Source organism: Pelodiscus sinensis, chromosome 1, assembly GCF_052426305.1.
Source record: "Pelodiscus sinensis isolate ZL-2025 chromosome 1, ASM5242630v1, whole genome shotgun sequence".
Taxonomy (NCBI): domain Eukaryota; kingdom Metazoa; phylum Chordata; order Testudines; family Trionychidae; genus Pelodiscus; species Pelodiscus sinensis.
Window position 1 is genome coordinate 352406376 of NC_143052.1, and position 23273 is coordinate 352429648.

General features: G+C 46.6%; 1 protein-coding gene across 1 annotated transcript; it reads left to right on the top strand.

The window, feature by feature from the left end:
* Nucleotides 1-17453: 17453 nt before the first annotated feature.
* LOC142829263 (olfactory receptor 52R1-like) lies at nt 17454-18401 on the top strand. The gene has a single exon (XM_075928422.2). The coding sequence runs from the start codon at nt 17454-17456 to the stop codon at nt 18399-18401; it is 948 nt and encodes a 315-aa protein (XP_075784537.2).
* Nucleotides 18402-23273: the final 4872 nt, after the last annotated feature.

The following is a 23273-nucleotide window of genomic DNA, read 5'->3' on the forward strand; positions in this document are numbered from 1 at the left end:
GGTGTAGGGAAGAAGGGAGACCAGATCTGAAGCAGAGCCGTATCTTCTGCATGTACCGTATGCTCCCCTGACTGCCCGTCTGTGTCCAGTCTCCAGGGTGAAGGTCGCAGTACCAATGCATAGATGGAGAGAGAGTGTTAATATGGGACACTACACGCACTCCTGGAGGTTGTTCTCATGGGTGAAGAAACTGGTTGCTCTTCACACACTGAGAAATGATATTTTCCTAATTCGGAGGAATGAATTGTGCACAACGGAGTCTACTAGCGACAATTCCCAATTTGTTGCTGCTGCAGGAATAGCAGGAAACATGAGGACATCTGAGAATAAATAAAGAAAAAAACAGCTGAAGAACCATCCATCCCAGTGAGAGCACAGATTTGGATGTCCCTGAATCATAGAATACTAGGACTGGAAGGGACCTCGAGAGATCATCGAGTCCAGTCCCCTGCCCTCATGGCAGGACCAAATACTGTCTAGACCATCCCTGATAGACATTTATCTAACCTACTCTGAAATATCTCCAGAGATGGAGATTCCACCACCTCCCTTGGCAATTTATTCCAATATTTGACCACCCTGATAGTTAGGAACTTTTCCTAATGTCCAACCTAAACCTCCCTTGCTGCAGTTTAAGCCCATTGCTTCTTGTTCTATCCTCAGAGGCCAAGATGAACAAGTTTTCTCCCTCCTCCTTATGACACCCTGTGACAGGTTTTGTCCGGGAGCGAGCCCCCTGTCTCGACTGTACGGACCCCAAGACGGGGCGCGAGCAACTGTTTGGACCCGATCTTAGGGTGGAAGGTGCTCAGCAAGCCCACAGTTCCCGGCTGCTAGTCCTGGGAACCTCAGTTTACCTTCGCTCTCATTGTCGGCTTGTTGTTCATGTCTCCTTTACTTCCCCTGCCTACTTCTTGCCAGAGGCCTTTCCAGGGCGGCCTGGGGGCTAGGGGGACCCGGGCCTGCCCTCTCCACCGGGTCCCAGCCCAGGGCCCGAAGGGTTCAGGTGAACACCCTCACCCGACTGACGGGGTCTCACCCCGTAACGTGTCAGCCCATGGCCTCCAGAATGGCTCTGCCTCGGGCTGCTTCCTAGCCACCCTCTCATCTGCCAGTGCCTTATCCGGTGCGACCTTCCTCTCGGGGTCCTGCCGGTGTTCTCCTGCTCTCACCCCGGTGCTGGGGCCACCCGTTGCCACTGCGGAGGGAGGAACTGCCTCATCTGCTTCCTCCCTCCCTGGTTCTCCGGGGGGCTGCTTTTGAGCCTCTCGCCGGAGGCTGCGTCCTTGGACCCGCCCCCACGCACAATGTCCTGCTGGTGGGGCGTCCGGGTGGAGGCCCCACCCCCGCGGCCCCAGCAGGCAGCGCGTTCGCCTGGCCCCCCTGCGTCAGACCCCGCCGCCCATTCCCCGTCCCCCAGGGACTAGCGGGGTTGCCCCTCCGGGCTGGCTGCCCCTGACGCAGACCTCCCCACGACAATCGCTGGACCAGGCGCCGTCCGCCTGTCAGCGTGAGTGTGGGCCACTGCCGGCCCGTCACACCCCCTTTTAGATATCTGAAAACGGCTATCATGTCCCCCCTCAATCTTCTCTTTTCTAAACTAAACAAACCCAGTTCCTTCAGCCTTCCCTCATAGCTCATGTTCTCTAGATCTTTAATCATTCTTGTTGCTCTTCTCTGGACCCTCTCCAATTTCTCCACATCTTTCTTGAAACGTGGTGCCCGGAATTGGACACAAGACTCCAACTGAGGCCTAACTAGTGGAGAGTAGAGCAGAAGAATGACTTCTCGTGTCTTGCTCACAACACACCTGTTAATGCATCCTAGAATCATGTTTGCTTTACTCCTGCAATGAGGAGTAATGGTAGTTCGAATTAGGAGCTTTAGTTCCAACAACCTAGCCCATGCTGCATGTAGCCGCGGGCAGGTAGTTCGAACTACCGGGCATTTAAAAATGGTGGCACCCGGAACATGCAAATGAAGCTCAGGGTATTTAAATCCCGGGCTTCATTTTCAAGTTCGAATGACTACGTTAGCCAACCTAGTCTGAACGAGGGTGGTTAGTGTAGACATACCCAGATTGGTTTGACATGATCTGTTCTTTACAAATCTATGCTGGCTGTTCCCTATCATCTTGCCACCTTCCAAGTGTTTACAGATGATTTCCTTAATTACTTGCTCCATTATCTTCCCTGGCACAGATGTTGAACTAACTGGTCTGTAGTTTCCTGGGTTGTTCTGAGAGCTGCATCATGGAAACATACATAAAGGAATGGAGACTAGCCTGTTCTGGATGTGTTCTCTGTTTTAGACACCCAGGCCAGGTCTACACAACAGCAGAAGTTCGAAGTAAGAGACACAACTTCAGCTACAGAATTTATGTAGCTAGAGTCGATGCATCTTATATCACTTTTCCATACTATCTATATAGCATCTCCTCATGAAAAGTAGGAATACCAGCACAGCACTCTCTGGGTGTGTCTATACATAATTTTTATTTCGGGAGAAGAATGCAAATAGCGCTGTGCATTTGCATACTTCCTCCATTTTTTCCCCGGAAGATGCTCTTCCATTGTTCACCCGCATCTACACATGGCTGAATTTTGAAATAAATCCCTATTTCAAAAGACCTCTGTAAACCTCATTATAGGAGGAATAAGGGGTCTTTCAAAATATCGTATTTATTTATTTAAATATTTTACCCCACCTTTCTATTTAAAATACTCAAGGCGTCTTACAAAAAAAAAACCCCTGCAATACAAATATACATAAAAATTGAAAATATGAGATCCCAGAAGGACATAACCAGCAAAAACATATAGCGAGGAGGAACACACACATACAAACTCAAACATTAAGAAAAGCACAAATAAAAAGAGTGGCTTTAGCCTGACGCCGAAACAACACTAGCGTTGGCGCCATGCGAATATCCCAAGGAAGAGAATTGCATAGCCTGGGAACAAAAGCTGAGAATGCCCTGTTCCACGTAGATGTTAATCTTATCTCCACAAGTGGGGGAACATGAAGCAAAGCTTCCCCAGCTGACCTCAATCCCCGGGCAGGTTCATATGGGAGAAGACGGTCCTTCAGATACCCTGGACCCAACTCATTTAAGGCTTTATAGGTCATAACTAAAACCTTAAATTGTGCCTGGAAACATACCGGAAGCCAGTGCAGCTGCCAAAGCACTGGCATAATGTGCTCCGTATAACTAGTGTTAGTTAAAACTTGAGCAGCCACATTCTGGACCAGTTAAAGTTTCCAAAGGCTCTTTAGAGGCAGCCGCACATAAAGTGCATTACAGTAATCTAGTTGGGATGTAACAACAGCCTGGATGGCTGTGGCCAAGTCATGCTTGTTCAGGAAGGGTCGCAGTTGGTGGATCAAACGAAGTTGCCCAAAGGCACTCCTGGCCACCAAAGAAATCTGATTTTCAAATGTTAAAAAAGGGTCTAGAAGGACTCCCAAGCTGTGTACCTGTTCTTTCAGGAGGAGAGTAACCCCATCTAGAACAGGTGCCATGCCACATTCCCGAAGAGATGGCCTCCTGAGCCACAGGACTTTGGTCTTATTTGGGTTCAACTTCCGCTTATTTGACTTCATCCAAACCATCCCTGCCTCTAGACACCGACTTAGATCAGTCACCACCACACCTGGTACTAATGTCATAGGGAAATAGAGTTGGGTGTCATCTGCATATTGATGGCACTGTCCTCCAAAACTCCTTATGACTTCTCCTAGTCTATCTCCCGGTGTAAATCGTCTACAAGGGAGATCAAGGCTGTTTCAGTTCCAAAACCAGGCCTAAAGCCAGATTGAAATGGATCTAAGTAGTCTGTTTCTTCCAAGAAAGCTTGGAGTTGCAGTGCCACCGCCCTCTTGAGTACCTTGCCCAAGAAGGGAATATTAGCAATTGGGCGATAGTTAAAGTCATGTGGGTCCAGGGAAGTCTTCTTGAGTAACGGTTTTATCACTGCCTCTTTCAAGGCAGCAGGAACCATACCAGATCTAAAAGACGCATTAATAATCCCCTGGACCAAGCCAGTCATCCCTTCCCAGCTAGATTTAATAAGCCATGAAGGGCAAGGATCAAGTGAGCACGTGGTTGGTCGCGCTCCTCCAAGCACCTTGTCCACATCCTCAATCTGCAATAGCTGCAACTGATCCAGAGAAAAAAGACTGGGTGGTGCACTCAACAAATTCTGTGCCCACTTACATAGCCACCAGAGTCCAAATCTAACCAGATGTGGGCGATCTTATTTGCAAAATGCTTTGCAAACAGATTACAGCGGGGGGCCAAAGTCTCCTCTATTTTGTCATGAGTGCCAGCAGGCCCCGCACTACTCAAAACAATTCCGCTGGACGGCATTGTGCGGACGCGATATGGGTGGAGAAGTAGCTTTTCTTCACTGTCAGCACTGTCACAGAGTCAGCTCGCAGTTCACCTCTAACCCACAGTCGATCGGACTCAGCTCTAGTTCTCCTCCGGCGGCATTCTTCCCGTCGCACAGACCGTTTTGCTGCCATCAGCTCCCCAGAAAACCAGGGAGCAAACTTGGCTTGACTGGTCCGAAGAGGGCACTTAGGAGCAATCATATTAACTGCCCGGGCTACCTCAGGGTTCCATGTATCAACTAGGGTATCTACAGGACTATTTGCCATAATGGCTGAATAATCCCTCAGGGACCTCAGGAAGCCCTCCGGATCCATCAGCCTCCAAGGACGGATCATCTTAATTGGTCCTCCGCCTCTATGGAGGGAAAGGTCAGCAGATAGTCTAAACTTGACCAGGTAATGATCAGTCCTTGACAGAGGGAGTGTAGCCACATCCCTTATCCCAAGAACTCTATCACCCTTAGTCCAAAAAACCAAATCGAGCATATGACCTGCAACATGTGTTAGTCCTAGGGTGGTCATGGTATCCATAAAATTTCAGGATGGACCAGAGAGAACAGCCTTGGCATGGATATTAAAATCTCCCGAGATCAAAAGCCTCAGCATCCTCAATGCCACGTCCTAGACCATGTCAGCCAGCTTGTGCAGAGCATCTGCCGTATAGTAAGATGGTCGGTACATAAGAAGCATACCCAACCTATCCCGGCCACCCAAGATCAAGTACAGACACGTGAATCTAACACTTTGTTGGACCAAAACCTAGCCAGTGAGATAGTATCTCGATAGACAATTGTCACCCTACCTCTCCGACCATTAAGCCACAGCTGATCCTGCACTGAGAACCCGGCCAGGCACAATTGGGGAAGGTCAACGCCTCCCTCCACCCTCAGCCAGGTCTCAGTGATACAAGCCAGGTCAGCCCCTTCATTCAAAATTAAATCGAGGATGACAGCTGTACTCTGGGATACTGACCTGGCATTCAGCAACAGCACCCTCAGGGCTGATGGCCAGGTATAAAAGTTCCCAACGTTTTTTTAGGCTGCGAACAGGACCAGAAAAAGGAATAGCACATAACTGTCTAATCTTCCCCTACCTGTCACAACTGCCACAATGCCATCTGAGCCCTTCTCCTTAGGTACCCCATCTGTGTCAAACCACATAATGGTGGGGGAGAGCAGAACAAACACACACCTTCAGTTTGGGTAGCTAAAGGAACTTCCTCTCACCAAGAACCCTCGCCTGCCCTCCCTGCTCTTACCAGGGACTGAATAGGCCACCACACAACCAGGTGTGCTGCTTTCACCACCACACACACACATACAATCAATTATAATCTACCATCAACACACACCCTTGCCCTTGGTCTGCCCCTGAAGGGCTCCCCCAAAGGGCAGCCGCCTTTGCATAGCCCCTTTGGGGAGGCCCGCCACCAGGGGTGGCCGCCTGGCTTTAAGGCCGCCCCTGGTAATGGCTGCCAGCAACACCTGTGGCTGAAAGGTCTGAGACCTAACGGGCAGGCGTCTCACTCAGGAGCGAGGGATTAATTTCAAAACTAGCCAATTAGCACATCATAAGACGGGATTTTCAGGTCTCTCCTCCACGTCGATCTTCTCTCCTGAGCCTCCGGACTCTCGCTCCATCTCTCTCTCTCTCCCCTCCTCCTACTGCCTTTCCCCCTCTCTCAGCTCTCCTTCACCTTCTGCCTCTCTCTCCGTCTCTTTCTCTTCTCCCCATCCTGCCTCTCACTCTCTCTTGGCTCTCCTCTGTCTCCTTCAGGGATGCACGCTCATCCAGGCCCCACCATGGCACTGTACGTCACTGTCCCGCCCCTCTTTGCCTCCCCCTGTGGCACTCGACTGACTTTTGCGCTGCTCAGCCGGGCCGCTGGGCGGGAGCAAGCAATGCAAACGGCCTCTCTCTCTCTTCTCCTCCTACTGCCTCGCCCTCTCTCTCAGCTCTCAACCCCTGTGCTGCATGGGGAGCGCAAACCCGAAATGTCCGCTTGAGCCACTTGTTCCCACGCGGCGGCCTGGCTGAGTGGCTCAGAAGTCAGCTGATCGCCACGGCGGGAGACAACAGCGCTGCCCAGAGTGAACAGCCAGTATTTCAGCGTTACAGAGTCAATGACATTGGGCTTCTATATATATGATTCGGCTGCGTGGAGACACGGGTAAATACCGGAAGACTGTTTTCCTAAGAAAAAATCAGAGGAAGTATGTAAATGCACAGTGCAATTTGCATCCTCCTGAAATAAAAATTGTGTGAAGACATACCCATCTGAGTGTAATGTAGTGGGTCTATCCTAGATTGGCAGTAGGTCAGTGTGAGTAACCAGGCCAGATTCTAGTGGGGTTTGGCCGGGATCACTTCTCATCTCAATAATATTCAATATTTTCACCAATTGGCTGAAAGCAAATAGCAAATCACTGCAGATACCCTGAAGATCAGCTGGGTGGTTACAAGGCAGAGGTCAGGGCAGGCAACCAATTGATCTGGAGAATTTGGTGAGTGGGGGCAATGAAAACAAAATGTGTTAATGCAGCCAAATGCAAAGTGATGCTCTCCGAAGAGGGGCTGTAGGCGGGTAGCACATACTAGGGCACTGGAGAATGGAACTCGGGGACCCTGAAAAGGACGTAGGGGTCATGGTGGACAACCAATGCAGAATGAGCTCCCAAAGGGATGCTGAGCGTGAAAGAGCTGATCCCTGAGTAAATGTTCCTGGCCCATGTTAAACAGGAAGCCAGACTGGATGATCCAATGGTGCCTTCTAACTGTATAAATCTACCCATTCAGAAAGTAGATTGGACATTTTCTGGTATCTAAAAGGGTGTCAGAAGGAGGAGGGAGAAAACTTGTTTATCTTGGCCTCTGAGGATAGAACAAGAAGCAATGGGCTTAAACTGCAGCAAGGGAGGTTTTGGTTGGACATTAGGAAAAAGTTCCTAACTGTCAGGGTACTCAAACACTGGAATAAATTGCCCAGGGAGGTTGTGGAATCTCCATCTGTGGAGATATTTAAGAGTAGGTTAGATAAATGTCTATCAGGGATGGTCTTGACAGTATTTGGTCCTGCCATGAGAGCAGGGGACTGGACTTGGTGACCTCTCGAGGTCCCTTCCAGTCCTAGTATTCTATGATTTATATTCACTACACATGAGCAAGGGGACAGTCAATAATACTGGAAGTCAGAACATACCCACCTAATTACAGAAGGTGGATTATATAAGCCACATTTGGCCTGTGGAACTGCTGGCCACTGGCATTCTGGAAGCAACGAGTTTTGCTGTACACAACTCACAAATGGATTTGCTACTGTTGGTGACACTTTTGGCACCAACTTTAGTGAAGGCTGTCTGGCAACTTCAGTTAGAAAAACTCTTTTTCATTGCCTTTTGTGTTAGCCCATGGTTATAGTCAACTACAAGGCAAGTAGTCTTGTGCAGGGTGAAAGATCTTGCAAACATTCCAGCAAGGGGCTATAGCTCCTTCATGCCTTCCAGATGTTAAAGTCAAGTAACAGCCCCCCCATCTTCTCCTCCCGTCCCAACAGCTATGCATTTTCTGAATGTAAGCATTTTGAGTGCCTGCTTCTGAGTGCCTGCTTCTCACTTACTTGCTTGCTTGCTTGCTTGCTTTCTCCTAGTATTTTACATCTCCTACCCACTGTCACCCTGGAGGAACAAATGTTCCACTGGAATGTGGCCACCACAGGGCTGGAGGGCTAATGAGCTGGGATGGGTGAGGGCACACCAGAAAATGAGACATTTTGGTCAGTGATACCGAAGCAAACTCCTCCCCGGTGGAAAGAGCCCTGGGATGTGTCATGGCCGTGCAGAGCAGGAAACCCCACGAACTTACTCTGAGTCCCACCAATCCCACGTCGCACTGAGTCGTTCGAGCAGGAGAGCCCATCAGCGAGAGATGGGTACCTGTGAATTCTGAGAGGAAATTGTCTTCCCTCAGTACCCCCCTAAGGCAGCTGTGTCCCGCTCCTCACTCACACCAGCATCTGCAGCAGCATCTCGTGCTGAGAGCCTACACGGCGGTGCAAACCATTTATAACGCAGCTCTGTGCTGTGCCGGTGGGTTTGCTCTGCCTCCAGAGGAGAAGCAGCATCAGGTGTAAATAGGCTGGAGATGAGCCTGTGGGAGCGTCTGTGCGCTTTATCCAGCTTTAGCCATAAACGCTAATTTGAAGGGGCCTTCCCAAGAGAGAGAGAACTCTTGGGTTCTAGGACTAATGACTAGCTCTCTGTATGGCCTCATTCCCTATAACGGCCCAGGAGGGACAAACAGAGAGGAGATAAATGTGACATTGCAGAATTACTCAATGTGGTTTGTAACCTTTAACTCAGCATCTCTACCAAATGAGCGGACGGCAGCTGATGCAATGTTAATTTTTAAAAGGGGCTCCAGAGGTGATCTGGCAGTGACAGGCCAGTGGGTCCAAATTCTGTTCTTTCCACTTTCGGTATCACTGGCCAAAATGTCTCTTTTTCTTGTGGGCCCCCTCCCACTCCACCTCATTAGCCCTCCAGCCCTGTGGTGTCCACATTCCAGTGTCACACTGGTTCCTCCAGGGTCACAGTCAGAAGCCAGCGGTTTGTGAATGCTTGGAGATCCTCACCTTCTACTTCTGCATTTCGGTACTCCTTTAGCTGTTAAATTGGGGGAGGGGAAATCTTTCTTTTCTCTGCTGGAACAACATTGGAAAGACATATTTTCTCCTAGCTTTATTTGAGAAGTCAGCTGAATTGTTATGTCTGAAACTAGAAAGAAAGAAAAAATCAGTGAGAAGCAGGTACCCAGAACAGGAAATTTTATTTCAAAATGCTTAAAGTTCAGAAGATTTACAGCAGTCGGAGGGGGGGGGGGGTGAGGGAGCAATTATTTGACGTTAACCTCTGGAAGGCATGCAGGAGCTATGTCTCCTTCCTGTAACGTTTGTGCAATTTTTTACACTGCACTAGACTACTTGCCTGGTAGTTGACAACAATTATTATGCCTAAAATTTCAATTCACTCGGAAACTTAAGAACATAAGAATGGCCATACTGAGTCAGACCAAACATCCATCCAGTCCAGTACCCTGTCTGCCAACAGTGGCCAATGCCAGGTGTCCCAGAGGGAGTGAATCGAAGAGGTAATGATCAAGCGACCTCTCTCCCGCCATCCATCTCCATCCTCTGACAAACAGAGGCTAGGGACACCATTCCTTACCCATACCGACTATTAGCCATTTATGGACCTAACCTCCATGAATCTATCTAGTTCTCTTTTAAACCTTGATATAGTCCTAGCCTTCACAACCTCCTCAGGCAAGGAGTTCCACAGATTGACTATGCGCTGTGTGAAGAAGAACTTCCTTTTATTTGTTTTAAATCTGCTTCCCATTAGTTTCATTTTGTGGCCCCTAGTTCTTATATTATGGGAACAAGTAAAAAACTTTTCCTTATTCACTTTCTCCACACCACTCATGATTTTAGAGACCTCTATCATATCCCCCCTTAGTCTCCTCTTTTCCAAGCTGAAAAGTCCCAGTCTCTTTAATCTCTCCTCATAAGGCACCTGTTCCAAACCCCTAATCATTTTAGTTGCCCTTTTCTGAACCTTTTCTTGTGCAAGTATATATTTTTTGAGATGAGGAGACCACGCCAGATGTGGGCGTACCATGGATTTATATAAGGACAATAAGATATTCTCCGTCTTATTCTCCATCCCTTTTTTAATGATTCCTAACATCCTATTTGCTTTTTTGACTGCCACTGCACACTGCGTGGATGTCTTCAGAGAACTATTCACGATGACTCCAAGATCTCTTTCCTGATAAGTTGTAGCTAAATTAGCCCCCATCATATTATATGTATAGTTGGGGTTATTTTTTCCAATGTGCATTATTTTACATTTATCCACATTAAATTTCATTTGCCATTTTGTTGCCCAGTCACTCAGTTTGGTGAGATCTTCTTGAAGTTCTTCATAGTCTGCTTTGGTCTTAACTACCTTGAGCAGTTTAGTATTGTCTGAAAACTTTGCCACCTCACTGCTCACCCCTTTCTCCAGTTCATTTATGAATAAGTTGAAAAGGATTGGTCCTAGGACTGACCCTTGGGGAACACCGCTAGTTTCACCTCTCCATTCTGAGAATTTACCATTTATTACTACCCTTTGTTTTCTGTCTTTTAACCAGTTCTCAGTCCATGAAAGGATCTTCCCTCTTATCCCATGGCAACCTAATTTACTCAAGAGCCTTTTGTGAGGGACCTTGTCAAAGGCTTTCTGGAAATCCAAGTACACTATATCTACTGGATCCCCCTTGTCCACATGTTTGTTAATCCCTTCAAAGAACTCTACTAGATTAGTAAGACATGATTTCCCTTTACAGAAACCATGTTGACTTTTGCCCAACAAATTACGTTCTTCTATGTGTCTGACAATTTTATTCTTTAGTATTATTTCAACTAATTTGCCCGGTACTGACGTTAGACTTACTGGTCTGAACTTGCCGGAATCACCTCGAGAGCCCTTTTTAAATATTGGCGTTACATTAGCTATCTTCCTGTCATTGGGTACGGGACCTAAAGGATAGGTTACAAACCATAGTTAATAGTTCCTCAATTTCACATTGGAGTTCTTTCAGAACCCTTGGGTGAATGCCATCCGGTCCCAGTGACTTGTTACTGTTAAGTTTATCAATTAATTCCAAAACCTCCTCTCATGACACTTCAATCTGTGGCAAGTCTTCAGATTTGTCACCTAAAAAGGACAGGTCAGGTTTGGGAATCTCCCTAACATCCTCAGCCATGAAGACTAAAGCAAAGAATTCATTTAGTTTCTCCACAATGACTTTATCGTCTTTAAGTATTGCTTTTGTATCTCAATTGTCCAGGGGCCCCACTGGTTGTTTAACAGGCTTCCTGCTTCTGATTGTTCTCCTTGACCTCTGATGACAGGAAAAGAAGCAAAGGGCTTAAACTGCAGCAAGAGAGGTTAGGTTAGAAATTAGGAAAAACTTCCTAACTGTCAGGGTGATTAAACACTGGAATAAATTGCCTAGGGAGGTTGTGGAATCTCCATCACTGGAGATATGTAAGAGCAGGTTGGACAGACACCTGTCAGGGATGGTCTAGTCAGTGCGTGGTCCTGCCATGAGAGCAGAGGACTAGACTCAATGACCTCTTGAGGTCCCTTCCAGTTCTTGTATTATACGATTTGATGATTCTAGTCAATTGGTCAGACATGATTTCTCTCTACAGAAACCATGCTGGCTCCTCCCCACAAAATAATTTAAACCATGTTGGGCAATTCTTTTCTTTGCAGGAGTTTCAACCACTTTGCCTGAAGTTGGATCCACTGGCCTATAATTTCCTGATCTCCTCTGGAGCCCTTTTTAAAAATTAACATCGCATCAGCTGCCGTCCGCTCATTTGGTAGAGAAGCTGAGTTAAAGGTTACAAAACACATTGAGTAATTTTGCAATGTCACATTTATCTCCTCTCTGTTTGTCCGTCCTGGGCCATTATAGGGAATGGGGCCATACAGAGAGCTAGTCATTAGTCCTGGCTCTTTTTCCTAATCAGTTATAATTATGAAGTACTCACGGAAGCACAGAGCAGCCAATTCTTCCCTGACTCCGCACAGAGCCCAAGAGTTCTCTCTCCCTTGGGAAGGCCCCTTCAAATTAGCGTTTATGGCTAAAGCTGCATAAAGTGCACAGACGCTCCCACAGGCTCATCTCCAGCCTATTTACACCTGATGCTGCTTCTCCTCTGGAGGCAGAGCAAACCCACCGGGACAGCACAGAGCTGTGTTATAAATGGTTCACACTCCTGTGTAGGCTCTCAGCGCGAGATGCTGCTGCAGATGCTCGTGTGAGAGAGTAGTGGGACACGGCTGTCAAAGGGGGGTGCTCAGGGAAGACACTTTCCTCTCAGAATTCACAGGTACCCATCTCTCGCTGATGGGCTCCCCTGCTCGAACGACTCAGTGCGACGTGGGATTGGTAGGACACAGGGTAAGTCCGTGGGGTTTCCTGCTCTGCACGGCCATGAAACATCCCAGAGCTCTTTGCTTCAGAATCACTGGCCAAAATGTCTCTTTTTCCTGTGGGCCCCCTCCCTCCCCAACTCCCTCCAGCTCTGTGGTGGCCACATTCCAGCGGCACATTGGCTCCTTCAGGATGACAGTCGGTAGGAGATGTAAAATACTAGGCCCAATTCTGAGTCCCATCATTTGCTGAGGCACACCGAGGGAAAATGCCCTATTTCAGCACTCCTCTGACTGTTAAATTTGGTGCGAGTGGGAGGGTATATATTTCTCACTATAACTAGAGGACACCAAATGAAATGAATGGGTAGCAGGTTTAAAACTAATAAAGAAAGTTCTTCTTCACACAGCGTGTAGTCAACCTGTGGAACTCCTTGCCAGAGGAGGCTGTGAAGGCTAGGACTATAATAGAATTTAAAGAGAAGCTAGATAATTTCATGGAGGTTAGGTCCATAAAAGGCTATTAGCCAGGGGATAAAATGGTGTCCATGGCCTCTGTTTATCAGAGGCTGGAGAGAGATGGCAGGAGACAAATCGCTTGATCATTGTCTTCGGTCCACCCTCTCTGGGGCACCTGGTGCTGGCCACTGTTGGCAGACAGGATACTGGGCTAGAAGGACCTTTGGTCTGACCCAGTACGGCCGTTCTTATGTTCTTATGTTCTTTTGTCTGCTGGAACAATATGGCTAAGACACATTTCTCCTAGGTTTATTCAAGAAGTCAGCTTAATTGTTATTTCTGAAGAAAGAAAGAAAGAAAGAAAGAAAGAAAGAAAGAAAGAAAGAAAGAAAGAAAGAAAGAAAGAAAGAAAGAAAGAAAGAAAGAAAGAACATGACATTTTATTTCAAAACTCTTAAAGTTCGGAAAATTTACAGCTGTTGGGGGGGGGGGGAGCGGGGAGCTGTTATTTTACTTTAACCTCTGGAAGGCATGGAGGAGCTCTGACTCCTTGCTGGAACATTTGTAAGAATTTTTCACACTGCACTAGACTACTTGCCTGATAGTTGCCTCAAATTAGTATACCTAAAACTTTCATTTCAGAAGCAGACACTTAGCAGGGGATTTTTCAATCCAAATGTTTAATGTTGGGCAAACATAGAAGGGAATGAAAAAGAGGATTTCTAACTGAAGTTGTGAGACAGCCTTCACTAAAGTTGGTGTCACCACTGTCACCGACACTGGTAAATCCATTTGTGAGTCATGTACCGTTGCTTCCAAAATGCCAGTGGCCAGGAGTTCCACAGGCCAAATATAAATTATATAAACCATTTTCTCTTATTGGTTTTATATGTTCTGACTTCCAATGTTATTGACTGTCCCCTTGCTCATGTGTAGTGAATATAAATGCCCGATCTACTTTCTGAATGGGTAGATTTATACAGTGCAGGGTTAAAAGGCACCATTGGATCATCCAGTCTGGCTTCCTGTATAACACAGACTGGGAACATTTACTCAGGGATCAGCTCTTTCAGGCTCAGCATCCCTTTGGGAGCTCACTCTGCATTGGTTGTCCACCATGACCCCTACGTCCTTTTCAGGGTCCCCGTGTTCCATTCTCCAGTGCCCTAGTATTTCCTACAGACCTGCAGCTCCTCTTTGGAGAGCATCACTTTGTTTTCATTGCCCCAGCTCACCAAATTCTCCAGATCAATTGGTTGCCTGCCCTGGCCTCTGCCTTGTAACCACCCAGCTGAGCTTCGGGTCATCTTCAGTGAGTTGCTATTTGCTTGCAGCCAATTGATAAAAATATTTAATAGTATTCAGCCGAGAAGTGATCCTGGCCAAACCCCATTAGAATCTGGCCTAGTTACTGACAATAACCTACTGACAATGGCTTTCTGAGATCTGACAGTTAGCCAGGTTTAGTCAATTTTACATGTGATCTCCTGATACTGTCCAGTGGCTTTTTAATCTGAATGTTTTCTCCTACTAAATCCAGTTATTCAGAGAAATTGACGTCTATTGCAGCTGTGCAGTTCCCTTGATCAATCGAACAGGTCCTGAAATTAAAGGCTAAAACTGGGTTTATATGGCAAGACGTGTTTTCTATAATCCCTATTGTTGACAGGTGTAATTTATCTTCTTCCCAGTACCAGCTTTTCTACTTTATTCACATACAGTTTTTAACACAGAGCTGTCCTGTATTTGCTTTGTTTGTTTGTTTGTTTGTGTTGTGTTGGTTTGGCTCTGTTGGTGCCTAATAGTTTTCTTCTGGTTCCAAATCGGCTGCATGGTCGATCAGTCAGTTTGTAACTCTGTAGTTCATGATGCCATGGTTTTAATGCAGATGCTGCTTAAAACCCTCCTTAACTGCTAATGAATTGGAAAGTGTTTCAACAAATCTGAGCCTCTAGCTATCATCTTTGGAAAATCAGGGGAGACAGGAGAGATTCCAGAGGACTGGAAAAGGGCAAATATAGTGCCCATCTATATAAAGGGAAATAAGAACAACCCAGGAAACTAGAGACCAGTTAGTTTAACTTCTGTGCCAGGGAAGAAAATGGAGCAAGTAATTAAGGAAATCATCTGTAAACACTTGGAAAGTGGCAAGGTGATAGGGAACAGCCAGCATGGATTTGTAAAGAACAAATCATGTCAAACCAAACTGATAGCTTTCTTTAATAAGATAACGCATCTTGTGGATAAGGGAGAAGCAGTGGATGTGGTGTAACTAGACTTTAGTAAGGCGTTTGATACGGTCTCACATGTTATTCTTATCAATAAACTAGGTAAATACAGCTTAGATGGGGCTTCTATAAGGTGGATGCATAACTGGCTGGATAACCGTACTCAGAGAGTAGTTATTAATGGTTCACAATCCTGCTGGAAAGGTATAACAAGTGGGGTTCTGCAGGGGTCTGTTTTGGGACCGGCTCTGTTCAATATCTTCATCAATGATTTAGATATTGGCATAGAAAGTACACTTATTAAGTTTGCAGATGATACCAAGCTGGGAGGGGTTGTGACTAATCTGGAGGATAGGGTCATAATTCAAAATGACTTGGACAAATTGGAGAAATGGTCTGAGGTAAACAAGATGAAGTTTAATAAAGACAAATGCAAAGTGCTCCACTTAGGAAGGAACAATCAGTTTCATACATACAGACTGTCTAGGAAGGAGCACGGCAGAAAGGGATCTAGGGGTTATAGTGGTCCACAAGTTGAATATGAGCCAGCAGTGTGATACTGTTGCAAAGAAAGCAAACATGATTCTGGGATGCATTAACAGGCGTGTTGTGAGCAAGACACGAGAAGTCATTCTTCCGCTCTACTCTGCGCTGGTTAGGCCTCAATTGGAGTGTTGTGTTCAGTTCTGGGCACCGGATTTCAAGAAGGATGTGGAGAAATTGGAGAGGGTCCAGAGAAGAGCAACGAGAATGATTAAAGGTCTAGAGAACATGACCTATGAGGGAAGGCTGAAGGAATTGGGTTTGCTTAGTTTAGAAAAGAGATGATTGAGGGGGGACATGATAGCAGTTTTCAGATATCTAAAAGGGTGTCATAAGGAGGAGGGAGAAAACTTGTTCATCTTGGCCTCTGAGGATAGAACAAGAAGCAATGGGCTTAAAGTGCAGCAAGGGAGGTTTCGGTTGGACATTAGGAAAAAGTTCCTAACTGTCAGGGTGGTCAAACACTGGAATAAATTGCCCAGGGAGGTTGTGGAATCTCCATCTGTGGAGACATTTAAGAGTAGGTTAGATAAATGTCTATCAGGGATGGTCTAGACAGTATTTGGTCCTGCCATGAGGGCAGGGGACTGGACTCGATGACCTCTTGAGGTCCCTTCCAGTCCTAGTATTCTATGATTCTATGTGCCAGGGGTCCCTCATAACCGCTTCTTTCTAAATGCAGCACAAATTTTGTTTCTTCAACACATCTCCCTTTTCTAAAGAATTAATAGGATTCCTTTTCCCACTCGAGGAATTGCCTGACTACTATTTTATATTGTTGGTAAAAATTTACTTAATAGCCTCTGAATTTAGAGCCATAGCCCTGCCAATCCTGTATTTTCCCTGATATTTTTAATATCCCATATCAATATTCACACCCTCCGGTGTGTATTATTTCTTGTCTCTTTTTCCCATATATTTGATATTGTATTTCACCTTAATTGCTATTTCACTTTTGCCACTGAATCATGGTTATTTGTTTGTTTGTTTATTGTCCAAAGTTGTCTACTTTTTTTTTATGGAACTGTAAAGAATTCAGACGGTTTCTCTCCGAAATTTCCTACTGATCAGTTCTGCTGATTCATTCCCTTAGCTTTGGGGAATTAGCCTTTTGAAGAACCATGTATCTATGGAAGTAGGTCTATGTCTCCACTACAGGGTTTTAGCAGAAAAACCACCATTTTTGCACAAAAACTTCACACCTCAAGTTCACTTTGGCACAAGGTGAGTGTTCACACCTCAAGCTCACTTTTGCACAAGGAAATTGACAGTAAAACAGCAGAACAGAGGGCTTTTTGCGGTGTAGGTTAACCTGCTATGAGGCATAACTCCTTTTTACATTACGGCTGTTAAACAAAAAGGTAAGTGTGGATGCTCCACAGGGGTTTCTTGCACAAATACAGCCTATCCAAAAAAGCACAGCTGCTCTGATGGTCATTCCATAGAAGGCGATCGGAGCTTTCTTGCGCAAGAGCAACCATGCAGTGTGGACACGCTCTTGCGCAAAAGTGATGCACTTTGAGGTATAGATGCACTCTTGCGCAAGACGTTTTTGCTCAAAAACTCTTGCACATGAGGCTTCTTGTGCAAGACTAGTAATTGGGGACTATTCTGTGTCCTTTTCAATGGGATTAGTTCCATTCATTATTTTACTCAATTGCAGCCTTCTTTGTATCTTTTCTGAACAAAACAGTGTCCTATATTAACACTCTCTCTCCATCTAGGCATTGGTATTGCTACCAACACCTCAGAGACCGGGCACATACAAGAAGTCGGGAGCATACGGTACATGCGGAAGACACTGTTGTGCTTCAGATTTCGACTCCCTTCTTTCCTACACATGTCAGATTCCAACATCACCCACTTCACCAACCCCTCTGTCTTCATTCTGATGGGCATTCCTGGCCTGGAGGAGTTCTATCTCTGGATCTCCATCCCCTTCTGCGCTATCTATGCCTTAACCCTTTTGGGGAACTTTGCCATTATGTCCATTGTGAAGATGGATCGGAGCCTCCATGGGCCCATGTACTATTTCCTCTGCATGCTGGCCCTCACTGACATTATGCTCTCCACCTCCATCCTGCCCAAAATGCTGGCAATCTTCTGGTTCAGTTCCAGGGAGATCAATTTTAGTGCCTGCCTTGCTCAGATGTTCTTCTTTAAGTGCTCCTCAGTGATAGAGTCTGGGATCTTCATGGCCATGGCTTTGGATCGCTACGTGGCCATCTGCCATCCCCTGAGACATTCCACCATCCTCACAAACCAGGTAGTGGCCAAGATCGGCCTGGCTGTGGTGCTGCGTGGCGGTATACTCATAATGCCCCTTCCTTTAATGGCGGGGAGGTGGCCATATTGCAAAACCAACATCATCCTCCAACCATACTGTAGGAACGCATCCTTGGTGAACCTGGCCTGCGCTGACACCCTTGCCAGTAATTACTACGGCCTGTTTCTGCTTTTCTGTGTGTTGGGTCTGGATGTGATTTTTATTGCCGTGTCCTACATCCAGATCCTCAGGGCCGTCTTCAGCCTCCCCACCAAGGAAGCCCGGCACAAGACTTTTAGGACCTGCAGCTCCCACCTCTGTGCCATGTCAGCCTTTTATATCCCTGATGTCTTCTCCTCCCTTATGTCCCGATTTGGCCAGATTGTGCCCCTTCATGTCCACATTCTCGTTTCCAACACATGCCTCCTGCTGCCCCTCATGCTGAACCCCGTCATCTACGGGGCGACAATCAAACAGATCTGGGGCAGGGTACTCCAGTTCTTTACCTATAAAGGGACCTAACATATTCTCTGGGGGCTCTGGCTCTCAGACTGAGCTCCATTGAGAGCTGGCTGGCGAAACGGTGCTAGGCCTCCTCCTCTGAATCACGGACTGTGCACTCAAAAAGAGATTAAACCTTTTCTCGGCCAGACTGTCCTGTGTTGTCATGAGTAACTGGGGAAGAGGTAGATGTCAAACTCCTTCACTCATAGGCTTTCCCGAGTTCTAGTTGCTGATAATTGGAGCCCTCCAGTCCTGATCCCCGCCCGCCTATTCCCCTCAGGCTCTTCTGCCTTCTCCATCTCTTCCCCAAAGTTGCCACCTGCATTCTGCCTCTTCTCCCTCAAGCCTTCCCCAGTGGTTTGCCTTTCCTCCCCTGCCTCAACCTCTTGCTAACCATAGTGACCTCCTTCCCCGCCCTGCTGGGAGCCCTGTGACTCTACAACCCGAATAGGAGCTGGCAGTGAGGACGCAGCACCAAGTTCGACAGGCTAGTCAGGAGCAGAGTGGGAAGCCGTATAAAAGCAGTGGAGGGTTGGTGGCAGGTCAGTGAGGCAGATGGGAGAGGCTGAGCATCCCAGAGCTGGTGGGCCCGAAAACTCAGCTAGAAAGCCCCGAAGGGAGAAAATCTTGTGTGGCTTTGGTTCCGTAGCTTTTCGCTCTGTGTGGGTTCTCATGGTTGGGGCCTGTTGCTGGCAGGGTCCTGGTCCTCACGGGAGGGCAAGGGATGAGCTGAGAAGGGAGCGGGGCAGCTGTGAAGAGAGATGGGAGGGTAAGCCCCAGTGTCATCTGAGGTAAGGGGGGCTTTGGTAGCTCACAGGGAGGGAGAGAAATGGCAAACCTTCCATTAGCCAGGTATTTACAGGGGTCCACGACTCCCATTCCACATCCACAGGACGCCCATTGACAAGGTTCCGATGCCCAAGGGCGAAGCTTCGTCTGACCTACCCTCGTGGAAGGTGTTTCTGGTCACTGCGTCTAGAAGCTCTTTGGCTCTGCTGCTAGTTGGCGTTATCCCCGTGCTAAGGGTGGATGGAGCCTCTCAGGGGTCTGATGATTTACTCAAGGCTACACAAGAAAGCAGTGGTAGAGCTACCCCCGTCACCATTGCTCTGGCCTTGAACAGACAATGCTCAGCAAAGCAAACCGGTTGTTGGGACTCATGGAGAAAGGAAAGAGAATAAGACAGAAAATGCCACTTTGCCTCTCTGTGAACCCACAATGAACCCGCATCTTGAATACTGCATAAAGATGTGGTAACCTCATCTCAAAACAGTTATATTGGCATTGGAAAAGGTTCAGAAAATGGTACCAAAGTGAGCAAGGGTCTGGAACAGCTGGCGTATGCAGAGAAGTTCATTAGACTGGGACTTTTTAAGGTAGAAGAGAGACAACAAAGGGGGGATGTTATAGAAACGTACGCAGTTGTGACTGACATTCAGAAAGTAAATATGGAAAAATATATGTAGACCTTCCCATATTTGATGACAAATATGAGGTATCATCAAATGACATTAATAGGCAGCCCGTTTTAAACAAAAAAGCAAATGGAAGTATTTCTTCATGCAAAGCACAGTTAACCTGTGGAACTTCTTGAAAGTGAATGCTGTGAAAACCAGGAGTTAACAACAGGGTTCAAAAAGAGCTTGATAAGCTCATAGAGGATGGGTCCATCATTGGCTACTAACCAAAACGGGCAGGAATGGTATTCCTAGCTTCTATTTGCCAAAAGCGGTGAATGGGTGACAGAGGATGGATCTCAGTTCTGTTTATTCCCTCTGGGACATCTGGTATTGGCTACCATAGAAAGACAAGATTTTGCACTAGATGACGCTTTCGTCTGATCCAGCATGGCCATTCTTATGGTTTTTATCTTCTTACTGACCCTCTGGGTTTTATTCCATGCAGTGGGGTTACTATTGTACTGGGATCAGTGGAGGTGCAGTCCTTCCTAAAAAGGAGGAATCTAATAAACAACAACAAACTACAGCCACAAAAACAGGTTTCCACACATCTCTGTTTTCTCACTGATTTACCAGGGAACACCACACTGGAATTCTAAAAAGCACATCCGTGTAAACAGTGAGCTATAGGGAACCAAATCAGTACAGCGTGTGCCTGAACAGCCCTTTCAGTTTGAGCTAGTAAACACTTTGGCTGTGTCTAGACTGGCAGCTGCTTTTGTGGAAAAACTTGCCAGCTGTCTACACTGGCTGCTTGAATTTCTGCAAGAACACTGGCTTCCTACTGTCTGAAATCAGTGCTTCTTGCAGAAATACTATGCTGATCCCGTTTGGGCAAAAGTCCCTTTTTCGCAAAGCTTTTGCGCAAAAGGGCCAGTGTAGACATCTCAGATTTGTTTTGCGCAAAAAAGTCCCGATTTTGAAAATGGCGATTGGGGCTTTTTGGCGCAAAAGTGCGTCTAGATTGGCACAGACACTTTTCCGCAAAAAAGTGCTTTTGCGGAAAAGTTCCATGCCAATCTAGACGCTCTTTTCCGCAAATGCTTTTAACAGAAAACTTTTCAGTTTCATTTCCGGAAAATTCTGCCAGTCTAGACGTAGCCTTTCAGTTTGAGCTAGAAATACTAGGTAAATATCTCCAGTTAATATCTACGGAGGCTGTGGTCCGGAGAGAGGAAGTGACTTCTCCAAGGTCACCCGGTATGCTCATGGCTGATCTGGGATTCATCATCCCCAGCTCACTAGAGTCTGCTTCCCCTTTGTCACCAGTTGCATGACTTTGGGCATATCCTCAGCTTTTGTAAGTGGGTGCCACCCTCTGCGATTCTCTGCACGGTACAAATCAGTGGAGAGCGTTTGGTGCAGATCTTGACTTCCCAGTGCAGCATGAATTTCAAGTGATTGCTCTGCATGTGGACAAATTTTTCTCCCAGGATCAGGCCCGGTGTTTCAATTATTCAGTAGCTGGAAACCCTGATGTACAATTGTCACACTCACACTATAGGAACTCGTGTGTATTTACAAATACAACTTATTCATATTATGACAGAACCCTCCACATGCTTTATGAAATGGACGTATGGACATAAATATACCTAACTCAAGTGCTTTGAGTGAATTACTTCGTGTCACCCACCAATCTTCCTGTCACGATCCGCGGGTTCTGTTTATCTTACTTTGGTGTGTGTCTCACTCTTGTGTGTAAAATTAGACACATGGAGTTGTGAACACTTTATGGTTTTTACATGTGTAAATGGAAAGTCATCAAGTGGGACCTCAGTGTCTACTGCTTCTAGGGGGGTGCCGTGATCTCAGCTCGGGGCCTCGGCTGGGGGAGACCGGAGGAACTGGCCCACCAGGACTGGGTAGTGAGACGCTCCAAAGAGCAGGAAGGCGAGTGGCAGTGGCCGTGTCAGCTCTCCGGGACGCACTTCCAAGGGATCTTCCATGACCTCAACCCGTTACAAATATATTTAGCACAGACCCAACCCCCGCAACCTAACAAGACAGAGAATGTTCATCTGCACTTCCCTACACTCACATCATCCCTTGGTGAATCGCATGAGGGGTAACCCATCATCTTCCTCATCACCATCTCCTTCTCCTTCGTCGCCAGTGGGCCACGGTCTTGGACCTCCCACAAACGGCATTTCCTTCTTCTCCAGCCCACAGGCCAGGATGCCAGGTCTATAATCTGTTTCACTGGCATTGGTATGTTTAATGCACATTCAGTAGAGGATGTTTCCCTCATTTGTGTTTCCGCACTTCACGAATTGTGACGTGTCTTTTCCCTATCGATCGGTTTATCATTGATCTCCCATTATTATCAGGGGCATCAGTTCGTTACCTTGGCGCTGTTTGTGGTTAGGTGCCACATTTGGTATTTCTCTCCTTACCGGTACTTCGGTTGGGTCTGAATCAGTTATTTCAGGTTTCTCCACTTTGCCGTGTATATGTACATTTTGAGGATATAATTTGAAGATCCTATGCCTTTCGAGGTTGTTTTATTTGTGTAGACGAACGGTCCCAAATACATACATGTTGACTTTTCTTTCAAGGTGAAAGGGCCCAGACGTGTGTATGCTAGCTTTGCCTTAGCTCAACATACGGGATGTGGCCTACAAGCCCCTTGCATTAAGAACATAGAAACGGCCATACTGGGTCAGACTAAAGGTCCATTCAGCCTAGTATCCTGTTTGCCGACAGTGACCAATGCCAGGTGCCCCAGAGGGAGTGAACTGAATAGGTAATGACCAAGCGATCTCTCCCTTCCCATCCATCTCCACCTTCTGAGAAACAGGCTAGAGACACGATTCCTTACCCATTCTGGCTAATAGCCAGTAATGGACTTAACCTCCATGAATTTATCTAGTTCTCTTTTAAACCATCTTATAGTCCTAGCTTTCACAACCTCCTCAGGCAAGGAGTTCCACAGGTTGACTGTGCACTGTGTGAAGAGGAACTTCCTTTTATTTGTTTTAAACCATTACAGCCAAATTATCTTAATGTAAATCTATTACAAGCATTTTAAAATGAGCATATAATTAAAATAATAAGGGAATAAGAAATCTGTAAGAAAATATATCTATAGGCAACCCGCAATTCAGTCTTACCAGGAGAAGGGAGCTCGCACATGCTAGCTGGTTCTGGAAAACTCCAATTCACCTTGAGAGACAGCAAAGGCCTCCCTCTTCCAGCCTTTCTGCTGCATTCCACCCATTACCCTGGCCCAGCCAGAGTCCAGACTGCTCGGTCCTGTCGGCCATTCTGCAATTTATTCCATGTGTTATTTTTGGCCAAGTTATGTGTCTCCGTGCCTCAGTTTACTTATCTGTATAATCATAAAACCACAGAACACCAGAACCAGGAGGAACCTTGAGAGGTAATGAAGTCCAGTCCCCTGCCCTCATGGCAGGTCCAAGCAATCTCT